Source organism: Zingiber officinale, chromosome 2A (genome assembly GCF_018446385.1).
Source record: "Zingiber officinale cultivar Zhangliang chromosome 2A, Zo_v1.1, whole genome shotgun sequence".
Classification (NCBI taxonomy): Eukaryota; Viridiplantae; Streptophyta; class Magnoliopsida; order Zingiberales; family Zingiberaceae; genus Zingiber; species Zingiber officinale.
The window spans coordinates 421560-449408 of NC_055988.1; the positions used below are offsets into that span (position 1 = coordinate 421560).

Here is a 27849-nt window from a genome sequence, read left to right on the forward strand (position 1 = left end):
TGCCAAAGTGCCTGAAACCGAGAAGGTAACAATCTCTAGCATGTACCTTATTGGCGATGCGAAACTCTGGTGGCGGACTCGCATGGTGGATGATGCAAATGCGGGCCGACAGAAGATTGATACATGGGATCGGTTGAAGAAGGAAATGAAGGACCAATTCCTTCCTGGCAATACTTCCTGGATTGCGCGCGACGGCTTGAAGCGTCTCAAACAGAGTGGTTCTGTGCGAGACTATGTCAAAGAATTCAGTTCTTTGATGTTGGACATTCAGAACATGTCCGAGGAGGACAAATTGTATAATTTCCTGTATGGCTTACAACCTTGGGCGCAGGTTGAACTTCGTAGGCAAAACGTGAGGGATTTGCCTAGTGCAATTGCTGCTGCCGACGCCTTGGTGGACCTTCGCATGAGCAAGGAAAATCTGAACGTGTCTTCATCTTCCAAGTCCAATTTTGTTCACAAGGACAAGAAGGGAGATTGGAAGAAGGAAGGCAAGAAGGATGCTAAAATGAAGGATCCGGGGAACAACCATGGCAAAGGGAAAGCAGAACATTCGGCGGTTCGAGGGAAAGATAACTCGAAGAATCAGGGTTGTTTCCTATGCAACGGCCCTCATTTTGCCAAGGACTGTCCGAAACGCGAGAAGTTAAACGCTCTCTTGTTGGGTGACCAAGAGGATGACTACGAACAGGAAGTTGCTACACTTGTCAATCCTTTAAAATTGCTCAACACAATTGTTGCTTATGAGCCCCTTGAATTACTAACCAATATGTCAGAGGACATGGTGCGGGCTCATTCTCAACTTCTGCATGTTTCTGTGATGTTGAACGGGAAAAGTGCATATGCAATGGTGGATACAGGGGCTACTCATACCTTCGTATCTGCCAAACTGGTGCAAGAATTTGGGCTGTCAGTAAGCAAATGGCCGAAATACATCAAGTCGGTGAATGCCAAGGCGCAAGCAGTTGTGGGTATGGCTTACAATGTACTTTTAACTGTTGGCACTCAGGTGGGGAAAGCGAACATGATGGTGATTCCACTTGAAGATTTCCAAATCATACTTGGTATGGATTTCTTACGAAAGACGAAGACGGTGCCTATGCCTCACTTGGATGGAGTGATGGTAATGCAAGAGTCCAACCCGTGCTTCGTATCGGCTGTGCATCCTTACGGAAAGGGCCAGAACAAGGGGAAAACCAACATCATATCAGCCATATCCTTGGAGAAAGGCTTGAGGCGAGGCGAAACAACTTACTTGGCAGCCTTGATCGATGCAAAACCTGACCAGAATGTCGAACTGCCAGTTGGTGTTCAAGACATTCTGTCGAAATTTGAAGATGTGATGCCTTCGGAGTTGCCAAGATGCTTACCACCAAGGAGGAATATCGACCACAAAATCGAACTCGTCCCTGGTGCGGTCCCTCCTGCGAGTTCGCCATACCGCATGTCTCCATTGGAACTTGCGGAATTACGGAAGCAATTGAACGAGTTGCTGGAAGCAGGACATGTGCGACCATCAAAGGCTCCTTTTGGTGCACCGGTGCTGTTCCAAAAGAAGAAGGATGGTGACCTGAGGATGTGTGTGGACTACAGGGCCCTGAACAAAGTGACGGTGAAAAACAAGTACCCTGTTCCACTAGTGCAAGATCTATTGGACAGACTAAGCAAGGCATCATGGTTTTCGAAGCTTGACTTGCGATCGGGATATTGGCAAGTCAGAATTGCGGAAGGAGACGAGGCAAAGACAACTTGTGTAACTCGTTATGGTTCATACGAGTTTCTGGTCATGCCTTTTGGCTTGACCAATGCCCCTGCCACTTTCTGCAACTTAATGAATGAGGTGCTGTATGACTTCTTGGATAACTTTGTTGTTGTTTACTTGGACGATATTGTTATCTACAGCAAGTCCTTGGAGGAACATTTGGAGCACTTGGGGATGGTGCTCGAGCGGCTAAGGAAGCATCAACTCTTTGTGAAGAAAGAGAAGTGCGAATTTGCAAGCCAAGAAGTCATGTTCTTGGGACATTTGGTCAGCAAGTGCAAGGTGCGGATGGATCCAAAGAAGGTGCTTGCCATTGTTGAGTGGCAGACCCCTTCGACTATTCCAGAACTACGATCATTCTTGGGCTTGGCAAACTACTACCGCAAGTTTATTGCTGGATATTCAAAGAAGGCTGCCCCATTGACAGACCTCCTAAAGAAAAACATGCGGTGGGAATGGTCAGATGCATGCAAGGAAGCATTTGAAAAATTGAAGACGGCAATAGCATCTGAACCTGTATTGCGACTACCGGACTTCGAATTGCCCTTCGAAGTTCATACGGATGCTTCTGATAGAGCCATTGGCGGCGTGTTGGTGCAGGAAGGCCACCCCGTTGCCTTTGAAAGCAGAAAACTCAATGCAGCGGAACAGAAGTACTCTGCCCATGAAAAAGAAATGGTGGCAGTAGTGCATTGCCTTCAGGTTTGGCGGGTATATTTGCTGGGAACCAAATTTCTTGTTCGAACAGACAACGTTGCTAACACTTTCTTTGCAACACAAAAGAAGTTGTCTCCTAAGCAGGCCTGTTGGCAGGAATTCTTGGCTGAGTATGACTTTGCTTGGGAGCACAAACCTGGAAAGCACAATCAAGTGGCTGATGCATTGAGTCGGAAGGAAGTTTTTGCTACTTTCTACTCTATCTCAAGAGTAGAATCTGATATGATGGACAGGATAAAGGCTGTTGCTGCTAGCGACACAGCTTATGGGAAGTTGGTGCAGCAAGTAAGAGATGGAGTCATTCGGCGGTATTGGATTGAGGCCGATCTCCTAGTCTACAAGAGGGGGGGGGGGGGAGTCTTTGTGCCTGCAGCGGGTGGTCTGCGGAAAGAGTTGCTGAAAGAGACTCATGATCCACTATGGGCTGGACATCCGGGTGTCGAGCGGATGCTGGCTTTATTGGCTCGTTCTTACATATGGCCAAAGATGGAGAACGACGTAGAAACTTACGTCAAAACTTGTCTTGTGTGCCAACAAGACAAGACAGAAAGAAAAAAGGAGGCAGGACTACTTCAGCTGCTGCCCATTCCGGAGAAACCTTGGGTTTCTGTTGCGATGGACTTCATTAGTGGCTTTCCGAAGGTGGACGACATGTCTTCCATCATGGTGGTGGTGGACAGATTCTCAAAATATGGCATTTTCATTGTGGCTCCTTCGGCTTGCCCCTCGGATGTCGCTGCGGAATTATTCTACCGTCATGTGGTAAAGTTCTTTGGCTTGCCTAATGACATTGTGAGTGACAGGGACACTCGATTCACTGAGAGATTTTGGACGGCCTTGTTCAATATGATGGGGACCGACCTAAAGTTTTCAACAGCAAATCATCCGCAGACGGACGGGCAAACTGAGGATAAACCATGTCCTTGAAGAATACTTGCGGCACTATGTGACAGCAAGTCAGAAGAACTGGTTGGGGCTGTTGGACAGTGCGCAATTTTGCTACAATCTGCACAAGTCCTCTGCAACAGAAAAGAGTCCATTTGAAATTGTGCTGGGCGAGCAACCTACAACTCCTATGGAGATAGCAAAGCAAAAGTCTGGAGGAAAATGCCCTGCAGCCTACAGATATGCAAGGGAAAAACAGGAGTTGCTTGAGGAAGCCCAAGACAGTTTGAGGAAAGCGACTAGAAGGATGAAAAAGTATGCTGATAAGAAAAGAAGGCCTTTGGAATTCTCTGTTGGGGACGAGGTATTACTGAAACTAACTCCTCAAATTTGGAAGAGAATAAGCAGTAAGAATGCTCACCGTGGGCTAATTGCCAAGTATGACGGACCTTTCCAAGTTGTGGAGAAGGTTGGGAATGTGGCTTACAGGCTGAACTTGCCTGAAAGGCTCAAGGTACATCCCACATTTCATGTAAGTTTCTTGAAGAAATATCATGCAGATGACATGGATCCCTCAAGAAGCTGTGCCAAGAGAGCTCCGCCTGTTGTACGGATGCAATTCAGTGATGATGTTGCGGAAATCCTGAACCACAGAACATTTGGCATGAGCAAAAAGAATAGAAGGACAGAATTCTTGGTGCTGTGGAAAGGAAAACCCAAGTCAGAGGCTACATGGGAAAGAGATGTTACTTTGTGGCAATTCGAGAAGCAAATCCAGGCATACTTACAGAAGCAATCGACGAGGGCGTCGACTTCTTCTGGTGGGGGTGGTTTGTTAGCCCCTTAGACTCGACGGCATGGCTGGGCGCAAGGATTGGCTCGTTGCTCCTTGGATCCAGCAAAGTGGGCATGTGCGCAAGACATGCCAAGCAGCGGGTGGACAAGTGGCAGTGCGCGGGCACTGTCCGAGCACAAGTCGAGCGGGAGGTCGACTTGGCGGTGGCAAACAGATGCAAAGAAGCGGACGCGCGGAATCGGAGCATTTGGCCAAGCATGGCTCGGAGAAATCGTGAGCCATGGCATGCAGCGGGTGCATGCAATGCAGCATACGGAAGGATGCAGCAAAATGGGCTATTTCGGCCCAAGCCCATGGAGCAGAACCATGGACAGCACAAGGGTGCAGGCTGGCTTTGACATGGCGCCAAGGCAGCGACGAGGTGGCTGGCAGTTTGGGACATGTGGCATGGCAGTTGAACCAACTGCCATGCTACTGCTTGTAAACTGCCAAACCAACCCTGCCTATGCATTATAAATAGGCAAGGGGGTGGCAAAGGCAAGGCACAAGAGAGTTTTGTATGAGCATTCTGCCAAGAGAGCCATTGTAATCCTTTGTTAGTGAATACAAAAGGTTGGGAGTTTCCTGTACGTTTGGCTTGTCATCTTTGTGCGTGGCTTGTGCATTCTCTAGCACGTTGGTGGTGCAACTCGGAGGCCGAATCAAGTGCGGAACTTGACTGCCGCGCAGGAGTTTTCAAAGGTGAAAATTTACCCCTGTGACACCAACCATGGTGAGCAGCAAACACCTTTGCATATGCTACAGTTGCGGGGTCCCTCGGGGAATTTTCACTGTGTTGGCAAAGAACAAAGTGAAAAAGAATTAAAACACTTGCTGCCGACATCTGTAATAGTTTATTATCTAAACGATCTTCAATTTAATACATACTAAATCAACTGTTTTGAAGGAGGAGTTTGCAAAGGTCTACTAATATTTACCATAACTGAAGTTTGAAAACCAATTCTGCAAATTTTAGAATCAATTGCATTTTCTGACAATGAGATGAAGTTTATTGTTCAACCGGCAAAAGAGAACATATTAACAAGATGAAACACACAAATGCAGCAGCAAAACTACAAGAGGAAATACATACTAAATGTCAACTTAGGTTTCAGCAGAGATATTTATCGGATCAATTTTGAAGAAGCAAAACATAATGTTCTTAAGCAACCAAGATGTGCAAAGAAACACCTGAATGCATACTGAATAGGAAATGAATTGTTTCAGATGATCAGAAAACTACATTTTGGAATTCTAATACTATGGACTTAATTCAATGACTAAAAACTGATATTTAATTTCATCATTTTAATGTTTTGTTTGAAAACATGAAAGTAACTTTGTGTTACTATTATAAATAGTTTACAGGTAATTTCTGAACCCCGCAAATATGCAGTCTCGGTACTTAATTGTCATGCTTTTGTAAATTTTAAGATGGATGATTAGTCTACCCATTAAAAATATGGCTTGAAATGCTCATAAAACCGGATTAGTTTATATTTCAAATTGGCAAATCCTTAACTACATGTAAGAATGATTTATGATGGAGATCATTATTTCGGTCAGTTACTAATGGATTTGATTTGAACATTCTTGTTGATTGTCATTCTTTCTTTGAAGCTTAAGTTATCATTGTAATGTGTTTGAATTTTGTTTAAGCATGATTTGAACTCGTTGGCAAATGTATGAAGAATAATCTAATAATGCTTTCAAATATTTTTGAAGTATAGCCGAAGCTAGTTGGAATACAAAACTTTAGCCATCCTTTTATTTTGTCATCATATAATGTTTAGCATGCATATTACAAATGGAAAAGAAAGGTATGAGTTTATGTCCATACTCTTTTTCAAGAATCTGCTCAAACAACACCTTGACCATGTCAAGTCCACGCTTAACTCTAAGTAGATTACGTGAATGACTGCCACCTTATTTCACACGATCCTGTTGAATATCTTACTCAAGCAAATTGTTTAAAGTTGAGATTGATTTTGATGTTTCATATAAATCTTCAACCTATATTCAGAATCCACTATAAAGTGATAGAAAAGAAAGAAATCAGTTAATAGATTGTCATCTAAAAAATAGGGTAAAACCTCATGATAAGTGTGCGCATAAGCATAGATAACGATTGGACTTGGTTATGGAGGTTTCCTTTCTCCTCAATGCATGGCTTTCTAAGCCAAAGCTAATGCAATTGAAAATGGGATTAAACTAGAGATGAGACCAGTGTTGTCACTTGCCAAAGTATTCAGGTGAAATGAAGCTGGTCACGTCAACATGATGAAGCTTGGTCTGGAAAAACTCTTAAGATATAGTTTGTCTTCTTCAATGGAAGAAATAATAAAAATTCATCTGGTAAATACATCTCATAAGAACATGTTTTTTCGTCTTCAATACATGTTGCCCATAAATATATGGAGTCGGCATTCAATGTCCAAACTCTCTCAATATGTCATTTTGCATTGCACCTTGTGCAACAACAACACAAGCACCGAAGCTGCAAAGTAATTAAAGTACAGGAAACAATGAGCATATTATCAGTATAGGTATTAAAGTGTTTTCAAAAATAATAAAAATGTAAGTTGTCTATAAAATTATCTACCCAATGCATTATCATCAATCTATTCAATATCACAAGGTAAACACACAGAAACAACAATGAATCATGAAGTCACCAAGGAAGGAGTATATAACAAGTCCTCTTGATTGCCTAGCAAGCCTTTGAATCATTGATTCTGTTGTGGCTAACCACATGCTCAGTGTAGAAACTGCTAGATTGTCATCCATCATGTTTTTATCTTTGTTTTTCTTCTTAAAAGTTCTTAAAGATGTTTTATCTTTGTTTTGGACAATCACGCTGGTCTATTGCCTAAGGACAAGATGGTTATTGACACATGAGATGGTGATCAACACAGTGTGAGAGTGGTAATCTATACAACGTCTAGATCTTTTCCAAATTCAAGCATAACCATTGACTTCTAGATCTTTTCCTTGTAAAAATTCAAAAATTAATATCTAGTTTAAAGTTGTCTTAATGTACTATAGCATAAATCTTGTCAATTAGCTAAGCAGAGTTGAAGGTACATAATGACACTTAAAAAGTCTTAAGTCATGTTGAGAGGGATGTCTGGAAATACTAGGATAAAATAAAGACTTATATACTAATATTGAAGAGCAATTAGGTGTAGTTTTCAATTGATGAAAAATGAGTAAATGGCTATTAGAATGCTAGGTAAGGATGGAGAAAGACTAACAATAGCCCGTGCTCACTTTGGAACTCGAATCACAATTTCACACCACATGATCAGCCAAGTCTCCAAATTAACTCTTACAAAAAGAGTATGACGTAGATTCATATAAATAGATAATTTAGCTAAGTCTTCAAATTAACTCTTACAAACTTTGATAACCTATCATCTAAATATAAAGTTTTACCTACATAAAATTCCATTAAAAGTATATTTAACCTCATCATAACAGATTCTAATTTCATTATCCATTGCCACTTAGATTTTAACCACTTTCTTAAAATAAGATAATGGAGAAAGAAGCATCTTATCATTTTCATTGGTTGAAGGTTCACTATCAAATATCCTTCAAGCGGAGAAGCCTTTTACAGCAGTTTAAGCACTAGATTACAATGTAAAATAATAAGAATATCGTTTTCAAGTGTTATGTTAAACTACTGAAATCAGGCTCCGGGTACCTGGGTGTGGATAAAACTTTATCCACACCGCAACAGATCGCAACGGCTTGGTAGGGATAGACTTTGTTGGTCCGGGCGCCTGGAATTGTTCCTTGTACCCAGACCGTGCTAACTCAGCCCCTTGCTTAACGAGGGCACTCGCCGACCTCAGAGCACCTAGGGGGTCCGGGCGCCTGGACAGTCAACAACTTGTTGACTATTTGGTTTCTCCCCATTCCGATTCCGTTCGCTTCGGTGATTTTAGCCATCTAAAATAATGCTCACTCGATCTCATTTTCCAGCCTTCTCGAGCAATCCTTCTGCTTTAGGCTCTCGTCTCTCGGAAACACCGCGCGCTTCCTTCTCATCCGCCAGTGTACTCTTCCACAGCGCCTGGTCTCTCAGACGTATCAATCTCGTTGACTATCTCTCGTACCGTCCTCGCTAGCTACGTCTTTCGCTCGACTTCCCTATGCTCTTAAGTTCCTTCACACTTAGACACAGGGATCAAACCACAACAGGACCTAACTTGACTTGGTTGATCACATAAAACTACCACGAGATACTTATAATCTCCCCTTTTTATGTGAACAAATCAAGTTAGAGTAAACTAGACATAAAAGATTTGGAAAAGAATTTTCGAAAATCAAAATTTTTTGTGATTTATAAACTAGTTTTTGAAGAACGAATTTTAAAAATATATTATCATTGAAAAATTTTAAAAATATTTATAACAGTAAAACATTCTTATCCAAGACAGTGATAAAATTTTCACGAAATTATGAAATTTGATTTAAGCAATAATAAATAATTTTCGATATAAATTTATATATATTTAAAAAAATACTTAAAAATAATTTCCAAACTCAAAATATAGTAAATTTTTTTTTGAGAATATAATAGAGCACATAAAAAATAAATTTTCAAAAAATTTTAATATTAAAAGTTAGCATTTAGATAAATAATTCATATAAAATTCAATAACGATCTAAAGATTTCAGAAATAATTTCAAGGCTAGAGAAGATGATAATATTTCATAGAAAAATAATTTTTTTCAAAAACTCTACGAAATATTTTTAAATAAAAAAATATAATTTTTGTTAAAAAGTTTATAAAAAATAATTTAACGGTCAAAAAATTAAGAAAATTTTTTCTATGATGGATAACATGATAAGTTTTCACAGAAAAATAAATTTTGCAAAAATCACGCCGCAAAATATCATTAAATAAAAATATATAAATTTTGTTAACAAATTCAGAAACGGTCGAAAAAATTTAAAATTTTTCTACAAATAGGAAATAAAATCATCTTTCTTAAAAATTAATCTCTAATTATTTTCGAATAGAAATATTACGACACAAATTTTTGCTCAGATATCTGTGATTACTGTTTTTTTTTCCCCCCACTAGTCCAGCAACCCCAGTAGATATATCCGAGATATCAACCATAATCGTATTAGCACTTGCTGATCCTGATCCAACTTGGTTGATTTGTTTTGGGTTCTGCTGAGTTTAACAAATATGATAGTAGGTAGGCGATGCAAATAGAAAAGACAATCATGTGGGCTAGAGATGAAAACGAGGCAAAGGAGGGAGAGGTCTACTAAGTCATATTTTTTGAACTAATAGTATGTAGTCTTATAAACACTGAAATATAAATTAATTATGTTTGGTAGAAGCACTGAGAAACAGTCAATATACAAGGAAAATATGAAACATGACTTCTTGGAGTGAGTTAAATTGAAGTCGATTGCTATGATGCAGGTTTGCTATCACTAATGTATTGGCACTAGCATATATGATTTTAAAATTTTTTTTTCACTAGATCTTGTGAGTTTAAAATTCACAATCAGAGTATAGTTTCTACATGGAACATGGTCTGTGTTGATTGGCAAACATCTTTAGTCGTAACGCGTGTATTCAATGGATTACTATGCTTATGGAACATTAAATTACGAGGATATACTGAAATTTATACCTCTGCTACTGCCATCTTTTCTTTTGCACTACATGCCTCCACTGAGCAAAGGAGCAGGCTATTGACGTCAATAGAGAGACTCAACCATTCTATTGAAAGAATAAAGGAGGGCAGAAGGACAGTGTTAGAGACTGAGGAGCTCGGTGTTTCAATTCTTCAAGACTTGCATCAACAGCGACAGTCTCTTAGATCTGCAGTGCACAATATGTTTCTTTGCTAATTATCTTTAGTTAATACTTTGTCTCTCTAGTTGGGCTATTCTACAGATTTTATGCTTGCATGGATTAATACCAAATGAACCATCTCAGCATCCATTTGTGTACATAGTATTAAATATGTCATGTCAATTTATTGTGCTTTTCACCATCACCATTTAAGACCGTTCATTTAAAAAAATCGAAATGGAAAAGGCAACCCATGTCCTAGATAATTGCCTAACTTAGCTTGTAGGCACTACTTCTGAAATTCTTTAATCCTTGCTGAAGTATCGTTCACTAGTTTAGGGAGTGAAGGATTTATAACCATGCTGACTAAATCCTGCTTTAGGACATTGAATGTATCCTCTCTGCTTGCATCCTTCAAGAGACGTCTTAAACTGGATATCCTCTCAATCAGATATATTTATAACAAGCCGATCTCTATAATATATTTGAATCATTTTTGAGAGGGATGTCAAGGACTAATCAATAAATATGAAATATTTCATATTTATCAATATTATATATAAATAGAGAGGGTTCGGCAGTAGTGTATCTAGATGAAATCTCATTTTTCTGAATAGTCGATAGCATGCATAGTACCCGTTCATGTGCATACCAAGTCCTATACATAACTGAAACCGTGCCAATTGGTATATATAACACCAAGTCAACATAACTCCTAGTTAACACGATAAATGGATGAGCATTTCAGGTAAAGTCGGTTTGGAATGCATAAACCTACTCGACCATCATGTGTTGGTCAATCAATTTTCAGACCATTATATCTTACGAATCAGACACACAGTGACACATCTGCTCATATCTGCATTTGAACATCTTCTTTACAGATTTATATCATTCAATTCATGTTCGTGCAGAATACTAGTTATCTCGATTCAAAGAAAGGCCTTGGAATAGTAGATGTGATCTCTAGTGCATTGTCAAATGCTAATTTCGACAAACAACCAAATAAGCAAGTTTTCATCCAAATCTAATGACATTCAAGTCCTCTTTGCATTCAAGCAAATTCCTGGCTACACTTGTGTGCTGACTATTGAGGAGACCATCAGTGATGCTCAAAAGCCAACTGTTAGTGAAAGCAAAAAATTTGTTGTGATCTTCAATTGTCATTGACATAGCCTCCTTTATCACTGGCTTCACAGATGTCATCGAGAAGATGCACGCAACAAACATTTTTGTACATGTTTCATTCCTCAGAATGAGTACTTGGCAATAACATTTGATTACTTCTCTGACCCCATAGTTGAGATAGTGACACTGGTTACAAAGTGTTTATATATATATATATATATATATATATATATAACTCATAAAATTAGTGTCAGAATTTGTTGGGTTGTAAGAAGAGAATCATATTGATCACCATACCTTTATATATACAATTAATATTTCAAGATGGTAATTATCTTATTTTAGGATGTTTAGTAGTTTTGATACTAGATGAGTTGTTTTAATATCATCTCATCAATTTGATTCGATCAGTTCTGCATTAATATGATACCTTAGCTTTTTTCAGGCAACATCAATTTGATATCAAAGCGTCCTCGTGCTCCATATTCCGTCAGTTTATTAGCCATCTAACTAAGATGAAGGCTACTGGTCGACCCAAAGCCAACCTATCTCCTGTCTAACTGAAATTAGTTGACCCTACTGATTAATCAATTGAATCAGATGAACACTATCAATTATGTTGATATCAAAGGCTAAGAAAATGTTGGATTACTATAATCATTGGTTACTAAGACAATGAGATATATCAGATAAATTTCATGAAAATATCTTTGAATCTTTGATACTCAGAATTACAATATTGTTCGTCTGAGTTTACTTGAAATTGTTATATGGCATATCACCGATAGCGTTGCTTAAACCGATGGACACAACTTACCAAGTTAAAATCGCCTCCATAACCAAACTTCATGATCTAGTCTGATCAAGAATTCTTACTTGCTGAAAAAGGCTTAGAAAACTTTAATCCAATGGTTCTGTTGGGCTTACGTCAGATTTTATCATAAAAATTATGATTTATTTTGTGAACCTCTTTCAATGGATCTTGTGGCAACTCTACATTCTATCGTATCAATAAAGGGTTTATCTCCATTACACTCCTACCTACTTCTCGTAGAACTCTGTATCTGCCCTTTAATGTAGATATGTAAGCTTTATGCTTTGTTGATTTTTTGAATACTCTAGGTGGGACAGTACTTTTGTCTTGTTGTAGTCAATTACTCCAGGAACTCTATATTTTTGGAAATTTTTTTTTCTTCATATACTGTGTTATGCTGAGGCGTAACACACTATCGTCAATTAATTTTGTAATGCCTCAGTTCTGCTTCGAATGTTATGTGGGATCGCGGCTACAAAAGAAAAGAAAAGGTACGGTATTTAATGTACATGATCAAATGCTTGGTAATTTAATGTGGTAAGGCATTTCATGAGCTGCAGGCGCTCTCCGCTTTAGGCCGCGAGCACGCCGCACCACCTTAAATGCAGGGGGGTGTACTGGCGACGTTTTTAACGTCAATATTAATCTAACGGTGAGGGTATGGTGACACATTTTTTACTTCTAGATCCAATAGTCATTTTAGAATACCATGGAGAATGAAAAGTCACCTCATAAGTTATCCCTGCCAAAGCTTTTAATGGTGGTGATTTGATGTTGGCTGTTTTTGTCTAGCACACTCATCAGATGGTAGGAAGATCCCTACAATTGACGACATAGAGAAACGGTGAAATACCACCATTAGAGTCTTCTTCTAACTATTTTCGCTACCTTTCGCTATTGGGTTCTTGCGCTCTTCTCCTTTCTCCATCTTCTATCTTTTATCCCTGCAAAGATGAGTAAGTTGTGACTCCTTCAACTGAATTTTTCCCTCATTTTCTCTACTCTTCCACTTCTTTTTTCCTTTGCAACTATGACTGCTAGTAGATCCTCCATCAGGTGGTATGAGACTCAATGGACGATTCTTCCTAAAGCTGCAAAACCCAAACTACGGGAACTTTACGCCATTCCGTTAGACCATGAGATTAGGATTCCCCGACAAGATCATTGACCTAACATTCCTCCTCCCAGTTTTACTACTTTCTTCTATGATCAATTGATAGATTTCCCATGCCCTCCTTCATACAAGATTGAGCTCATTATTTCGGTTTCTCAACTGTAACCCAACTACCATATGATTTGCGGTGCATCCATCATCTTCCGGATATTATGGCATTCCCCTTAACGAAGTTATCTTCCATTATCATTTTTACATTCAGCCTCCCGAACCTAAAACTTTCATTTTATTGCCAGGAATAAATGTAAATTTTTGGGTGACTGTCCAACCTCATAGAAAGATCGATTCTTTTTCATTAAACGGCCTAAACCCTATACTTGGCTTACTCTCTGGTTCGACGAACTCCACAATCAACTTAAGTTGGGAGACTACAAATCGGAGCTAGTATACTTGGAGACGACCTTCATTCTTAAGAATCTAATGTTCAACGCTATCCTCTTGGTGGAGAATGAGACGTTGCTTCATCTGGTCGGGTTCAGCTCAAAAAATAAGTCGCTGGCCTACAGCTTTGGTGAGATTTTCATGTCTAGTAGTTTTCTTTTTGTATTAACTATCCTTTCTTTGTATTGCCAAGCAAACTATATATGATGCTTCCATCAGCAAGAAACTGAACTGGGAGTTGACTCCAACAACGACCAGCTCATGTCGATGGATAGAGGAGGGGTGTCTTATCAGGCGCTAGTTTATCTTCCTTGTTTGACATTGTTAATAGTGAAGGGTCTGAGTCAACCGCCAATACTGCCACTCATGTTATATTCTCCGACAATCACAGCTTCTACCCATGTGACTGATCTAACGGAGTCGCCTGAGGCAAGGGCTTCATCAGACTTTCGCTCTTGAGAAAAAAGGTTAGTCCTACAACAATCATCCCCTCCTAACCTTTCTGCCCCTGGTGGGAGTCAAGTGCATATTCACGAAGGAGAGACATTATCGAGAGTCTGGAGGCCAAATATCTCCTATGGACGACCTTGCATAGATGGCTGCTGAAGCGAGGCTGCTGAAGCGGGAGCTGCGAAGAATAAATTGATCCTATTAGACCCTCTCAAAGAGCTTGCTTCAACGCCTTCATTAAGGAAGAGTGACCCTCCTTTAGCGAGAAAAATTCACCATACCATCAAACACACAGCTCGGGAGATGCGTTGTCAAATGCGGGAGCGAGAGCTAGGGAAAATCCCTCAAGCCACTAGCAAATCGCTTCCTCTCCCCTATGTGCCAACTGAGACTTTAGGTATTGGTCAGACATCTCCTCCTGCCAGCGCTGAACAGGGTACCCCTCTAACTTAGCCTCTCTCAGACTCGAGGCAGCCAACGAACAGAGGGGTCTTAATCCCTCTCTTGAAAAACAATTAAAATATTATATGGAGGATCTGATACCTAACATGAGTATTCTTAAGATAATGGAATGCTCAACTTTCTCTGATCGGAAGGTATCACATCCTCCTTATATTATTTCAATTGCTCTTCAAGAGAGGGACTGAGTCCCTTCTATTCGCTAGTCGCCTCGAGTCTGAGAGAGGCCAAGTTAGAGAGGGAATCCAGTTCAACGCCGGCAGGAGGAGACGCTTGACCAATTTCTAATGCCTCTGTCCAGTTGGCACATAGGAGAGAGGAGGCGATTGGCTAGTGGCTTAAGGGATTTTCCCAAACTCTCGCTCCAGCATTTGACAACGCATCTCCCGAGCTGTGTCTTTGAGTGCAAGGTGAATTTCTCCCGCTGAAGGAGGGTCACTCTTCCTTAAGGAAGGCGCTTAAGCAAGCTCTTCGGGGGGTCTAACAGGATCATCTTATTCTTCGCAGCTCCCTCTTCAGCAGTCACCTCTACAAGGTTGTCCACAGGAGATATTTGGCCTCCAAGCTCTCGATAATGTTTCTCCTGGGCCTTGCCTTCGTGAATTTGCACTTGACTCCCACAAGGGATAGAAAGATTAGGAGGGGATGATTGTTGTAGGACTAACCTTTTTTCCCAAGAGCGAAACTCTGATGAAGCACTTACCTCAGGTGACTTTGTTAGATCAGTCACATGGGTAGAAGCTGCGATTGTCGGAGAATATAGCATCACATAAGTGGTGGTATTGGCGGTTGACTCAGACCCTTCGATATTAACGAAGTCGGACACCAGAAAAGGAAGAGAAACTAGCATCTGATGAGACACCCCAGCTATCCATTGATATGACCTTGATGCTGGTGGAAGTCAACTCCCAGTTTAGTTTTTTGCTGATGGAAATGTCATACAAAATTTGCTTTGCAAGACAAAGAAAGGATAGTTAATACAAAAAAAAAAACTACTAGACATGAAAATCTCACCCAAGCTGCCGGCTAGCGGCACATTTTTTGGGCTCAACCCGACTAGATGAAGTAGCGCCTCATTCTCCACCAAGAAGATGACGTTAAACATTAGGTCCTTAAGAATGAAGGTCGTTTCCAAGTACATTGGCTCCGATTTGTAGTCTCCCAGCTTAAGTTGATTGTGGAGTTCGTTGAGCTAGAGAGTAGGCCAAGTATATGGAATCGATCCTTCCATGCTTTGTTGGTGGTTGGATAGTCACCTAAAAATTTACATTCATTCCTGGCAGTAAAATCAAGGTTCCAGGTTCGAGAGGCCGAATGTAAAAATGATAATGGAAGATAACTTCGTTAAGGGGAATATCATATATCCGGAAGATGATGGATACGTCACAAATCATACGGTAAGAATTTGGTTGCAGTTGAGATTCAGAAATAAACCCTAACCCCGAACCCCGAACCCTAAAACCATAAACATTAACCCTAAACTCCAACCCCCAACCCCCAACCCCCGAACCCCTTAAACCCGAAACCCTAACCCTAACTCCTAAACCCTAACTCCTAAACCCGAAAACCCTAAAAACCCTAAACCCCAAACCCAAAACCCTAAACCCTAAAACCCTAAACCTCACTCCAGTGACTCCATATGGTGCATTGAAAGAGTATTCCTTGACAAAGCAAGGGCGAGACACATAGAAATGAATCCTCAAGATAAGGGATATATTCTTTACATTCGTGGATAGAATGAGAATAGCGGATAGATAAAGACTCTATCACTTGCTCTAGAGCGTAGTTTCGAATAAATCCAAGAGTTGAGGAGCACCTCCGGCATTTAGGACATGTAACTAGGAATCCTTTCTCAAATTGCAAAGTGTCCATTTTAACTCCCAACAAAAGATCAACAACATATAAACTCAAAGAAGGACCTGGTAGATAGGTGGGTTGAGACGGCCGTTGCACAGAGCACATCTAAGGATATCGAGTTTTATCCTCACCATCGTCCACTCTGAAGGACTGGATGAGTTTTATCCTCACCGTCGCCCCTCATGTTATGATATGAACATTTACATTTATCAAACATATTAAGCAGCACAAAGATGTCGCCGTCGTCGTCATTGCTTGCATTGAGCACTAGTAATGGCTCCGCTAGACTCATAGAAACTCGTAGTGGGATATCATAACTGAAGTTGTGAATTGTGAAGTTGTGCTCCGTCGTAAGGTGTTGTACCAGGACTCCATATAGTGCATTGAAAGAGCATTCTTTGACAAAGCAAGGGCGAGACAGATAGCTACATTCCTTTTCATGGTTTGAAATGAATCCTCAAGATAAGGGACATATTCTTTACATTCGTGGATAGAATGAGAACAACGGATAGATAAAGACTCTATCACTTGTTCTAGAGCGTAGTTTCGAATAAATCCAGGAGTTGAGGAGGAGCACCTCCGGCATTTAGGACATGTAACTATAAATCCTTTCTCAAACTGCAAAGTGTCCATTTTAACACCCAACAAAAGATCAACAACATATTAACTCGGGAAGAACCACAAAAGATCAACAACATATAAACTCGAAGAAGGACCTGGTAGATAGTGGGATGAGATGGCCGTTGCACAGAGCACATCTAAGGATATCGAGCTTTATCCTCACCGTCGTCCACTCTGAAGGACTGGATGAGTTACTCTTCTCTTCCATATTTTCAGTTGAGGGACTGGATGAGTTACTCTTCTCTTCTATATTTTCAGTTGAGGGGCTTGATGAGGTACTCTTCCTTCTTCTCTTCTTCCTTTTGCCACTGGAGTGTTTGATTGGCATGGAGGTCGAGCGATGAAGCACCGTCGTCAATGCAGGAGCAATTAGAAGAAGGCGAAGGCGAAGGCGAGAAGAATCTGTAAGCGAGAGGAGAGGCAGTTTCCTAGCTCCTTCTTATGTTTTGAAACACTAAGAGATCAACAAAGGTGAAAGCATGTTTCTAGTACTTTTCTTTGTACTTGTGTTATCATTTGTGGTCTAAAATTCAGTCAATAGTGATACCAATCCTTCCTTGAGCAATAATAATTTGTCTAAAATTTTAATATTAATCTAATGAAAACTTTTGTAAAATACCAAAAATGGGCATATCATCTTAAGAGAATTTTTCGAAATTTTTAAAAAAATTTCGGAGCCCGTATGCACGAGTTTACGGGGATAAAACGGAGCCTCGGGGAAACCTGTTTAGTACCCAATTTAAGCGAGGAAATATTTTATTTTCTTTTGTTTTTCTCTTTTTTTTATTCTTCTCCGTTTTCTTTTTTTTTTTTCTCCCGCGTGCCCGAGTCGTTCCCCGACGCGCCCTCTTCTTCATCTTTGCCGAGACCTAACCGCCCTTCCCAACCGGCGCCACAAAAACCGCCTTCTCCCTCGTGTACAAGGTGATCGGCCAAGGAGTCCGAGCCTCTGCCGATTCTCCCCTCTTTATGCTCGTGGCCTCGATAGCCACCGGCCACCACAACCAACGCCGACTTCCTTTGCCTAGCGTCGCCAGCCGACCGCCACGAGAGCACCGCCGGCTCCTCCTCTCGGCCAATCCATCCTCGCCGGCCGACGAGAGCCAAGGAAAGAAGATCTCTTCCTCACGCGATTTCCTCTGCCGACACCGACCCTCATCTCCTCTGCTCAGTGTCGCCGGCACAGATCTAGTCTCTTCATCGCCGGCGACACTAAGAGATCATTAAATTCTAGTACTTTTCTTTGTAATTGTGTTATTATTTGTGGTCTAAAATTCAGTCGATAGTGATACCAATACTTCCTTGGACTACTATGTACCTTCAACATTTGCTAGATCAATATGCAATGGTTTGCTCCAATGTCAAATGAGTGGTGTTGCATCCTATAAATAGTGTGTTAATTATGCCATAAATAGATGAAATATGAATGAAATAAGTTGATACTCTTGTTTATTTACTGCCTTATATGATGTAGATGAGTATTGAGCTTATTATTCTAAAGTGTCGATACAATTTGTTTTTACACTTCAAATTCTACATGTTTGGCACTCTAAACTCTGCTACCAATGCATTAGTTGAGCAATAATAATTTGTCTACAATTTTAATATTAATCTAATGAAAACTTTAAATAAAACTAATAATTGTAGAGGCATTGCTTGGAAAGGATCCGCATCTTGCCAGGAGGACAGATAAGAAGGGGCATATGGCTGTGACGGGCACAAACTGTGAAGTTGTTAAAGCCCTTGTGGATGCTGATCTAGCAATAGTGATGCTACCAGACAGAGGTACATTGTAAATGTATTACATATTACATTTCTGGTGCTCTGGTTCGAGTTGCTTATGTTAGCTGCAACAATTTATTCATTTAGGAAGCTTTCAATATATGGTGTTAGCTTTCTCTTCTTTTGTATTTCAAGTATTCTCTTTCTATTGCAGATAGTAAATCTTCTACTGCTCCTCCCAGGTCTACTAAGTCATATTTTTTAAGCTAATACTATGTAGTCTTATAAACACTGAAATATAAATTAATTATTTTTGGTAGAAGCACTGAGTTACAGTCAATATACAAGGAAAATATGAAACATGACTTCTTGGAGTGAGTTAAATTGAAGTCGATAGCTATGATGCTGGTTTGCTATCACTAATATATTGGCACTTGCATATATGATTTTTTTTTAAAAAAAAAAATTCACTAGATCTTGTGAGTTTAAAATTCACAATCAGAGTAGAGTTTCTACAAGGAACATGGTCTGTGTTGATTGGCAAACATCTTTAGTCGTAAGCGTGCCACACACGCGTGTATTCAATGGATTACTATGCTTATGGAACATTAAATTACGAGGATATACTGAAATTTATACCTTTGCAACTGCCATCTTTTCTTTTGCACTACATGCCTCCCCCAAGCAAAGGAGCAGGCTATTGATATCAATAGAGAGACTCAACCATTCTATTGAAAGAATAAAGGAGGGCAGAAAGACAGTGTTAGAGACTGAGGGCAGAAAGTAGTGCACAATATGTTTCTTTGCTAATTATCTTTCATTAATACTTTGTACATAATATTTAATATGTCATGTCAATTGATTGTGCTTTTCACCATCACCATTTAAGACCGCTCATTAAAAAAAACGAAATGGAAAAGGCAACCAATGTCCTAGATAATTTGCCTAAATTAGCTTGTAGGCACTACTTCTGAAATTCTTTATAACCATGCTGACTAAATCCTGCTATAGGACATTGAATGTATCCTCTCCGCTTGCATCACTCAAGGGACGTCTTAAACTTGGTAAATTGACTCCAACTAAGATGAAGGCTATTGGTCGACCCAAAGTCAACCTATCTCCTATCTGACTGAAATAAGTTGACCCTATTGATTAATTAATTGAATCAGATGGGCATTATCAATTATGTTGATATCAAAGGCTAAGAAAATGTTGGATTAGTGCAATCATTGGTTACTAAGACAATGAGATATATCAGATAAATTTCATAAAAATAGCTTTGAATCTTTGATACTCAGAATTACATAGTGTTCATCTGAGATTACTTCAAATTGTTATATGGCATATCACCGGTAGCTCTGCTTAAACCCGATGGATACAACTTACCAAGTTAAAATCGCATCCATAACCTAATTTCATGATCTAGTCTGATCAAGAATTCTTGCTGAAAAAGGCTTAGAAAACTTTAATCCAATGGTTCTGCAAGGCTTACATCAGATTTTATCATAAAAATTGTGATTTCTTTTGTGAACCTCTTTTAATGGATCTTGCGGCAACTCTAGATTCTATCGTATCAATAAAGGATTTATCTCCATTACACTCCTACCTACTTCTTGTAGAACTCTGTATTTGCCCTTTAAAGTAGATAAGTAAGCTTTATGCTTTGTTGTTTTTTTTTAATACTCTAGGTGGGACAGTACTTTTATCTTATGATAGTCAATTACTCCAAGAACTCTATATTTTTGGAATTCTTTTTTTTCTTCATATATTGTGTTATGCTGAGGCGTAACACACTATCGTCAATTAATTTTGTAATGCATCGGTTCTGCTCCGAATGTTATGTGGGGTCTCGGCTACAAAAGAAACGAAAAAGTGCGGTATTTAATGTACATGATCAAATACTTGGTAATTTAATGTGGTAAGGCATTTCATGAGCTGCATGCGCTCTCCGCTTTGGGCCACGAGCACGCCGAACCGCCTTAAATACAGGGGTGTGTGCTGGCAACATTTTTAACGTCAATTTTAATCTAATAGTGAGGTATAGTGACACCTTTTTTACTTCTAGATCCAATAGTCATCTTAGAATACCACGGAAAATGAAAAGTCACCTCGTAAATTATCCCTACCAATGTTTTTAATGGTGGTGATTTGATGGTGGTTGTTTTTGTCTAGCACACTCATCAGATGGTAGGAAGATCCCTGCAATACCACCGTTAGCCTTCTTCTAACTATTTTCGCTACCTTTCACTATTGTGTTCTTGCGCTCTTCTCCTTTCTCCATCTTTTGTCTTCTATCCCTGCAAAGATAAGTAGGTTGTGACTCCTTCAACTGGATTTTTCTCTCCATTTCTCTACTCTTCCGCTTTTTTTTCCTCTACAACTATGATTGCTAGTAGATCCTCCATCAGATGGTATGTGACTCAATGGACGATTCTCCTTGAAGCTGCAAGACCCAAACTACGGGAGCTTTACATCATTCCGTTAGACCATGAGATTAGGATTCCCCGACGAGATCATCGACCTAACATTCCTCCTCCCGATTTTACTACTTTCTTCTATGGTCAATTGATAGGCGGCTTACGATTTCTCATCCCCTCCATACAAGATTTAGCTCATTATTTCGGTATCTCAACTGCAACCCCACTCCTGCCGTATGATTTGCGGCGCATCCATCATCTTCCGGATATATGACATTACCCTTAACAAAGTTATCTTCCATTATCATTTTTACATTCGGCCTCCCGAACCTGGAACCTTCATTTTACTACCAGGAATAAATATAAATTTTTGGGTGACTGTCCAACCTTCAACAAAGCATGGAAAGATCGATTCTTTTTCATTAAACGACCTAAACCCTATACTTGGTCTACTCTCTGGCTCGACGAACTCCACAATAATTTAAGATGGGAGACTACAAATCGGAGCCAGTGTACTTAGAGACGACCTTCATTCTTAAGGACCTAATGTTGAACGTCATCCTCTTGGTGGAGAATGAGGCTTTGCTTCATCTGGTCGGGTTCAGCCCAAAAAATATGCCGCTGACTGACAGCTTGGGTGAGATTTTCATGTCTAGTAATTTTCTTTATGTATTAATTATCCTTTCTTTGTATTGCAAATAAAACTTTATATGACACTTCCATCAGCAAGAAACTGAACTGGGAGTTGACATCCAACAGCGACCAGCTCATGTCGATGGATAAAGGTGAGTGTCTTATTAGGCGCTAGTTTATCTTCCTTCTCTAGTGTCTGACATCATTAATAGTGAAGGGTCTGAGTTAGCCCCAATACCGCCACTCATGCGATGCTATATTCTCTGACAATCACAGCTTCTACCCATGCGACTGATCTAACGGAGTCACCTGAGACAAGAGCTCCATCAGAGTTTCACTCTCAGGGAAAAAGGTTAGTCCTACGACAATCATCTCCTCCTAACCTTTCTACCCCTGGTGGGAGTCAAGTGCAGATTCACGAAGTCAAGGTCAAGGAGAAACATTATCGAGAGTCTGGAGGCCAAATATCTCTTATGGATGACCTTGCAGAGGTGGTTGAAGCAGGAGCTGCAAAGAATAAGATGATCCTGTTAGACCCCTCAAAGAGCTTGCTTCAGCACCTTCCTTAGGAAGAGTGACCCTCCTTCAGCGAGAGAAATTCACCTTACCCTCAAAGACATAACTCGGGAGATGCGTTGTCAAATGCGGGAGCGAGAACTAAGGATAATCCCTCAACCCACAAGTAAATCACCTCCTCTCCCCTATGTGCCAACTGAGACAAAGGCTTTAGGCATGGGTCAGGTGTCTCCTCCTATCGACGCTGAACAGGATTCCTCCTCTAACTTAGCTTCTCTCAAACTTAAAGCAACCGACAAACAAAAGGGGCTCAGCCCCTCTCTTGAAGAGCAATTAAAATATTATAAGGAGGATGTGATACCTTCCGATCAAAGAAAGTTGAGCATTCCATTAGCTTAAGAATACTCATGCTAGGTATCAGAACCTCCTTATAATATTTCAATTGCTCTTCAAGAGGGGGATTGAGTCCCCTCTGTCTATTGGCTGCCTCAAGTCTGAGAGAGGCCAAGTTAAAGGGGGAACTTTGTTCAGCGTCGACAGGAGGAGACATCTGACCAATGCCTAAAGCCTCTAACTTAGTTGGCATATGGGGGAGAGGAAGCGATTGGCTAGTGGCTTGAGGGGTTATCCCTAGCTCTCGCTTCCGCATTTGACAATGCTTCTCCGGAGTTGTGTCTTTGAGGATAAGGCAAATTTCCCCCGCTAAAGGAGGGTCACTCTTCCTGAAGGAAGGCATTGAAGCATGCCCTTTAATTGGTCTAACGAATCTCTTCTTCTTCTTCACAGCTCTCCCCTTCAGCAACCACCTCTGCAAGGTCGTCCACATGATATATTTGGAGGCGATGATGTTTCTCCTAGACCTTGGCTTCGTAAATACGCCCTTGACTCCCATTAGGGGCAGAAAGATTAAGAGGGGATGATTGTCGTATGATCATCCCTTTTTCCTGAGAGCAAAACTCTAATGGAGCACTTGTCTCAAGTGACTCTGTTAGATCATTCATTTGGGTAGAAGTTGCGATTACCGGAGAATATAGCATCACATGAATGACGGTATCAGCGATTGACTCAAACCCTCACTATTAACAATGTTGGATACAAGAGAAGGAAGAGAAACTAACACCTAATGAGACTCCCTAGCTTTATTCATCAACATGAGCAGGTCGCTGGAAAGTCTAACTCCCAGTTCAGTTTCTTGCTGATAGAAGCGTCATACAAAGTTTACTTTGCAAGACAAAGAAAGGATAGTTAATATAAAAAGAAATCTACTAGACATTAAAACCTCACCCAAGCTACATTTTTTGGGCTCAACCCGACCAGATGAAGCAACGTCTCATTTTTCACCAAGAGGATTGCGTTGAACATTAGGTCCTTAAAAATGAAGGTCGTCTTCAAGTACACTGTCTCCGATTTGTAGTCTCCCAGCTTAAGTTGATTGTGGAGTTCGTCGAGCGAGAGAGTAGGCTAAATATAGGGTTTAGGTAGTTTAGTGAAAAAGAATCGATCTTTCCATGCTTTGTTGAAAGTTGGACAGTTACCCAAAAATTTACATTTATTCCTGGCAGTAAAATGAAGGTTCCAGGTTCGGCAGGCTGAATGTAAAAAAGATATTGGAAGATAACTTCGTTAAGGGGAATGTCATATATCCGGAAGATGATGGATACGCAGCAAATCATACGGTGGATGTAGATGAGATTAGGAGATACAAAAATAATGAGCTAAATCTTGTATAGAGGAAATGGGAAACCTTGAGCCGCCTATCAATTTACCATAGAAGAAAGTAGTAAAACCGGGAGGAGGAATGTTATGTCGATGATCTCGTTGGGGAATCCTAATCTCATTGTCTAACGAAATGGCGTAAAGCTCCCATAGTTTGGTCCTGCAACCTCAAGGAAAATCACCCATTGAGTCTCATACCACCTAATGAAGGATCTACCAACAATCATAGTTGCAAAGGATAAAAGAAGGAAGCGGAAGAGCAGAGAAAGGAGGGAAAAATTCAGTTGAAGGAGTCACAACTTACTTATCTTTACAAGGACAGAAGGCACAAATGATGGAGAAAGGAGAAGAGCGCAAGAATACAACAGTGAAAGGCAGCAAAAATAGTTACGAGAAGTAGAAGACTATGATGGTGGTATCGCACAATTTCTCATCAATTGTAGGGATCTTCTCTCTACCATCCGATGAGTGTGCTAGACAAAAACAGCCACCATCAAATCGCCACCATTAAAAGCTTTGGCAAGGATAACTTAAGAAGTGACTTTTCATTCTCCGTGGTATTATAAGATGACTGTTGGATCTAGAAGTAAAAATATGTCATCATACCCACACCGTTAGATTAAAATTGATGTTAAAAACGTCGCCAGCACACCCCTGCATTTAAGGTGGTTTGACGTGCTCGCGTTCCAAAGCGTAGAACGCCTACAGCTTATTAAATGTCTTACCACATTAAACCAAGCATTTGATCATGTACATTAAATACCGCGCCTTTTCATTTTTTTGTAGTCGAGACCCTACAGAACATTTGGAGCAGAAACAAGGCATTACAAAATTAATTGATGATAGTGTGTTCCACCTCAACATAACACGGTAAATGAAGGGAAAAGAAAACTCCAAAAATATAGAATTCCTTGAGTAATTGACTACCGCAAGATAAAAGTATTGTCCCATTTAGAGTATTCAAAAAAAGGGTCAGACCTGCATCCAAAGCAAGAGCAACAGGTAATTGACTCCAGGTTGATAAAACTTTGCTCTTCCACTATCCGAAGCAACAGCGACAAGGGTCAGACCTGCATCCAAAACCCAAACTAGTTTCAGTGCAAGCAAAGCAGTCAAAACTCAACATCAGAATAGAAGATTACAGAGGGATTACATTATATAACTTAAAATAAAAATACTTTTGCTCCATCTGAAAACAGTATGAAATGTGAACTTTAGTATTTGTTGTAAACATCAGCAAACAAAGGTACAGAAGCATAACATCAAACTTCGATTGTAGTTATTCAAGTTACAAGAATAGATATGATCAACATTCGTGTGATGCTAGCTTTGCTATCTTTGAGGAACAAAATAACAAGAACAAACATGATGAGTATCCATGAGTAACGGATAAAAGAAGGATGTTTTCCATAACTAGGTAAATCGGTTGGCCAATGGCAACCACAAGGAAAGTATGCGATAAAATATCGGTATGTACTCGAACCATTTTCTGTACTGATACAAGTAGACAAAGCTAAGAATTGATCATGTAGCGATTTGTTGTAAATATACTGACAACAATACCGGATGAAGAATGCTAGAGTATAAAAAAATAAGTCCAGAAAATTATTAAATAAAATACTCAAATAACTGCGTCTACAATTAGTACGTGAAAATCAATCATGTGTATCACAACAAGATAAGATATTACATAGCAAAAAATTCTGAATTCTTTGACATAGAAATTACTCAATACAACCTGAAGATTTTAAAAGAAAAATAACCAAAATGAAAAACTCACGATTTTGTAACTATTTCAGCTACAAGAGGAACTTTAGAGACCATTTCCTCATATGAAGCAATTTCTGGCATCTGACACAATGCAGTAAGAAGGGTGATGGAGAGCCTCAAATATGGCCCTTTATCCTCGGCGCTACCAAACCCACCAGATCCCTTTCCCATACCTAAAAGAAAACCCAAGGAACTTGAATCATGAGAAAATAAACAAAAGTTGAAGTTATTAGGAAAAGGTCCCAAGAATTACCAGTTAAGATGAGTCTCTGAAGAAAACAAGCACCGACAGCATCATAGACCTTTAGAACAGCAGTTGTGTCGTCCCCATGACAGATTTTTGAGGTGAGGAGACCGACCAGCTTTTGCTCATCCCACTGGCCTCTCAACAGCTTCAAACAATCATCCAAGGGTCCACTCAATGCATGAGGAAAAAAGGGAAAGTTAGCAAATGTACAATTTTTTGTGTGGATGTGATAAAGAAAGAGAAATGAGAGAGAGAGACTCACCAAGAAGGAAGAAGTATGCTTGCTTCTTGGAACGACAAGTTGAATTAGAGGAGTTCTAGTGCCCAAGCTTTCCACGGATAGGACGAAGAAGTATGTTCACCTCTCTATCTCGCAAATAGTGACAGTGAGAGGCATAGAGGGAGAGACACAGAAGCGCAAGAGAAGTAGAAAGACAGTAGGAACAGCCTTTCTAGCCTCTGGTGGCTACGGCTGTGTGCACGACAAGGGGCAACCAAACAAATCCATTGTTAACAGAACCTCTCCTCATTGTCATCAAAAAAACTTTAACAGAACAATGCCAAAGTTATCTCCTTTTTATGATAATTTCCCACTAGCATTCCCCTGTTAAGACATAATAGATGACTTGCACTTTCTTTCCAAAAAAATATTTGTTTCTAATCAAATATTTTCAAGACGAAAAAGAAATGAATTGAAAAGGCTACAACAAACCTGTGTGTTCTATTCGGTGTAGTCTCAGCACTTGATTGCTCTAATTGTTCCTTTAATGTTGTGATATACTGTCAAATGTTATAAGTTGATGACTTTGTCAATTGAAAAATAATAATAATACAAAATTCTTTAATCATCAATTTATGGAAACAAATTAGAAACACAAGAAAATTAATGAAGTTCATATATATTTCTACCAAACTGAAAAGCCTTAGATATGATGACAACTGCATGTAGCTTAACTTGTGGCGGTTTCAGAAGGATTACAAACTTTCAAAATAGCCAACGGAAAATACTAGGAGAATAAGAAAACATAGTGGAAGAAGATCAACTTGCTAAGGAAGACACAAGTATCTGGTTTTTGGCTTTAATGTCTTAGAGATTTAAAAAAAAAAAGAAAAAGAAAAAAGAATCCCCTTTCACTAAGGTTCCGATTGATGGTTTCCTGGTCCCAGGAAACCTAATGATCACTCGATTCGTCAATCTCTGGAAACAGTAAAAAAAAAAAAATACAAGGAAAAGTAACGGAGGAGCTTAAATCTCTCACAATGCTAACCCTTTTAATGGAGAAGCACTCGCCGTAACCTCCATTCCGGCAAACGCTCGGCATCCTCGTTGCCAGAGTGAACGAGAGGAAACAATGCTCAGTTTGCCGCTGTTTAAGAACTATATTAGCTGTATTCCGGAGGCTACTGCTGAGACTGCTGCGCTGTTGCCGAGGCTGCAGGTGACCGTTGCTGAGAAACGGCTACTGCCGAGTGCTGAGACTTCTGAGTTTCCTTGCGGGGCGGGGGATGTTGGTTCTGCCCTAATTATGGGCCCTCACTCACCATTTGCTTACAACATTAAAGGGACATTTATGCCCCTTAAATTTTAAAAAAATTGTGACATATAAACGATATAGATGCATCTATCCAAATAAATGATCAAACGGAGGATATGCAAGGGCCAAGCAACTAGGGGTGAGCAGTCAACCCGTCAAACCGACCAACCCGCTTATACCGACCCGAACCGAACCGAAAAAACAAAATCCGCCAGATATAGGGCCGGATGTAGGGTCATGATATTACATTATCCGATCTAGTAGGGCCGGATAGTTTTTTATCCCAATAACCGAACCAACCCGATCCGCGATCACCCCTACTTGTAGCAACTAGTGTCGATAAGTTGTTACACGTTATAGTAGCTACTGCGGATAAGCTGCT

General features: G+C 40.0%; 2 protein-coding genes across 9 annotated transcripts in view; one reads left to right on the forward strand and one right to left on the reverse strand.

Annotated features, from left to right (window-relative positions):
* LOC122040420 (ankyrin repeat-containing protein NPR4-like) overlaps nucleotides 1-18821 on the forward strand; it is a 31366-nt gene extending 12545 nt beyond the window's left edge. The window contains exon 2 of the mRNA XM_042599732.1: nucleotides 18559-18821. Coding sequence (XP_042455666.1) covers nucleotides 18559-18707 — 149 coding nt within the window. The 3' untranslated portion in view covers nucleotides 18708-18821. The remainder of the gene's footprint in view (nucleotides 1-18558) is intronic.
* LOC122040419 lies at nucleotides 6534-27479 on the reverse strand. Of its 8 annotated transcripts, none has more exons than XR_006128599.1 (6): nucleotides 27201-27478; nucleotides 25939-26110; nucleotides 25696-25858; nucleotides 24894-24985; nucleotides 9864-10054; nucleotides 6534-6696 (listed from the first exon to the last, which is right to left on the reverse strand). XR_006128599.1 is itself a non-coding variant. In XM_042599731.1 (4 exons), the coding sequence occupies exons 1-4, from the start codon at nucleotides 27252-27254 to the stop codon at nucleotides 24955-24957; spliced, it is 420 nt and encodes a 139-aa protein (XP_042455665.1). In that variant the 5' UTR covers nucleotides 27255-27477; the 3' UTR covers nucleotides 19299-24954. The 8 variants fall into 8 exon arrangements, 1 of the variants encoding a protein (XP_042455665.1); XR_006128602.1 differs by lacking the exons at nucleotides 6534-6696; nucleotides 9864-10054 and adding exons at nucleotides 26195-26536; nucleotides 26645-26712 and having other exon boundaries at nucleotides 19299-24985; nucleotides 25939-26077; nucleotides 27201-27479; XR_006128601.1 differs by lacking the exons at nucleotides 6534-6696; nucleotides 9864-10054 and adding exons at nucleotides 26195-26536; nucleotides 26645-26712 and having other exon boundaries at nucleotides 19299-24985; nucleotides 25939-26102; nucleotides 27201-27479.
* Between the last annotated feature and the right edge of the window lie 370 nt (nucleotides 27480-27849).

What these genes read in the sequence shown, in the direction of transcription:
- LOC122040419 (XM_042599731.1), bottom strand. Translation starts at nt 27,254, where the DNA reads ATGCCGAGCGTTTGCCGGAATGGAGGTTACGGCGAGTGCTTCTCCATT. An exon ending in AGTGCTTCTCCATTAAAAGG is followed by an intron (nt 26,111 to 27,200) that starts GTTAGCATTGTG and finishes TTTTTTCCTCAT; the next exon opens with GCATTGAGTGGACCCTTGGA. An exon ending in GCTGAAATAGTTACAAAATC is followed by an intron (nt 24,986 to 25,695) that starts GTGAGTTTTTCA and finishes TTTTGGATGCAG; the next exon opens with GTCTGACCCTTGTCGCTGTT.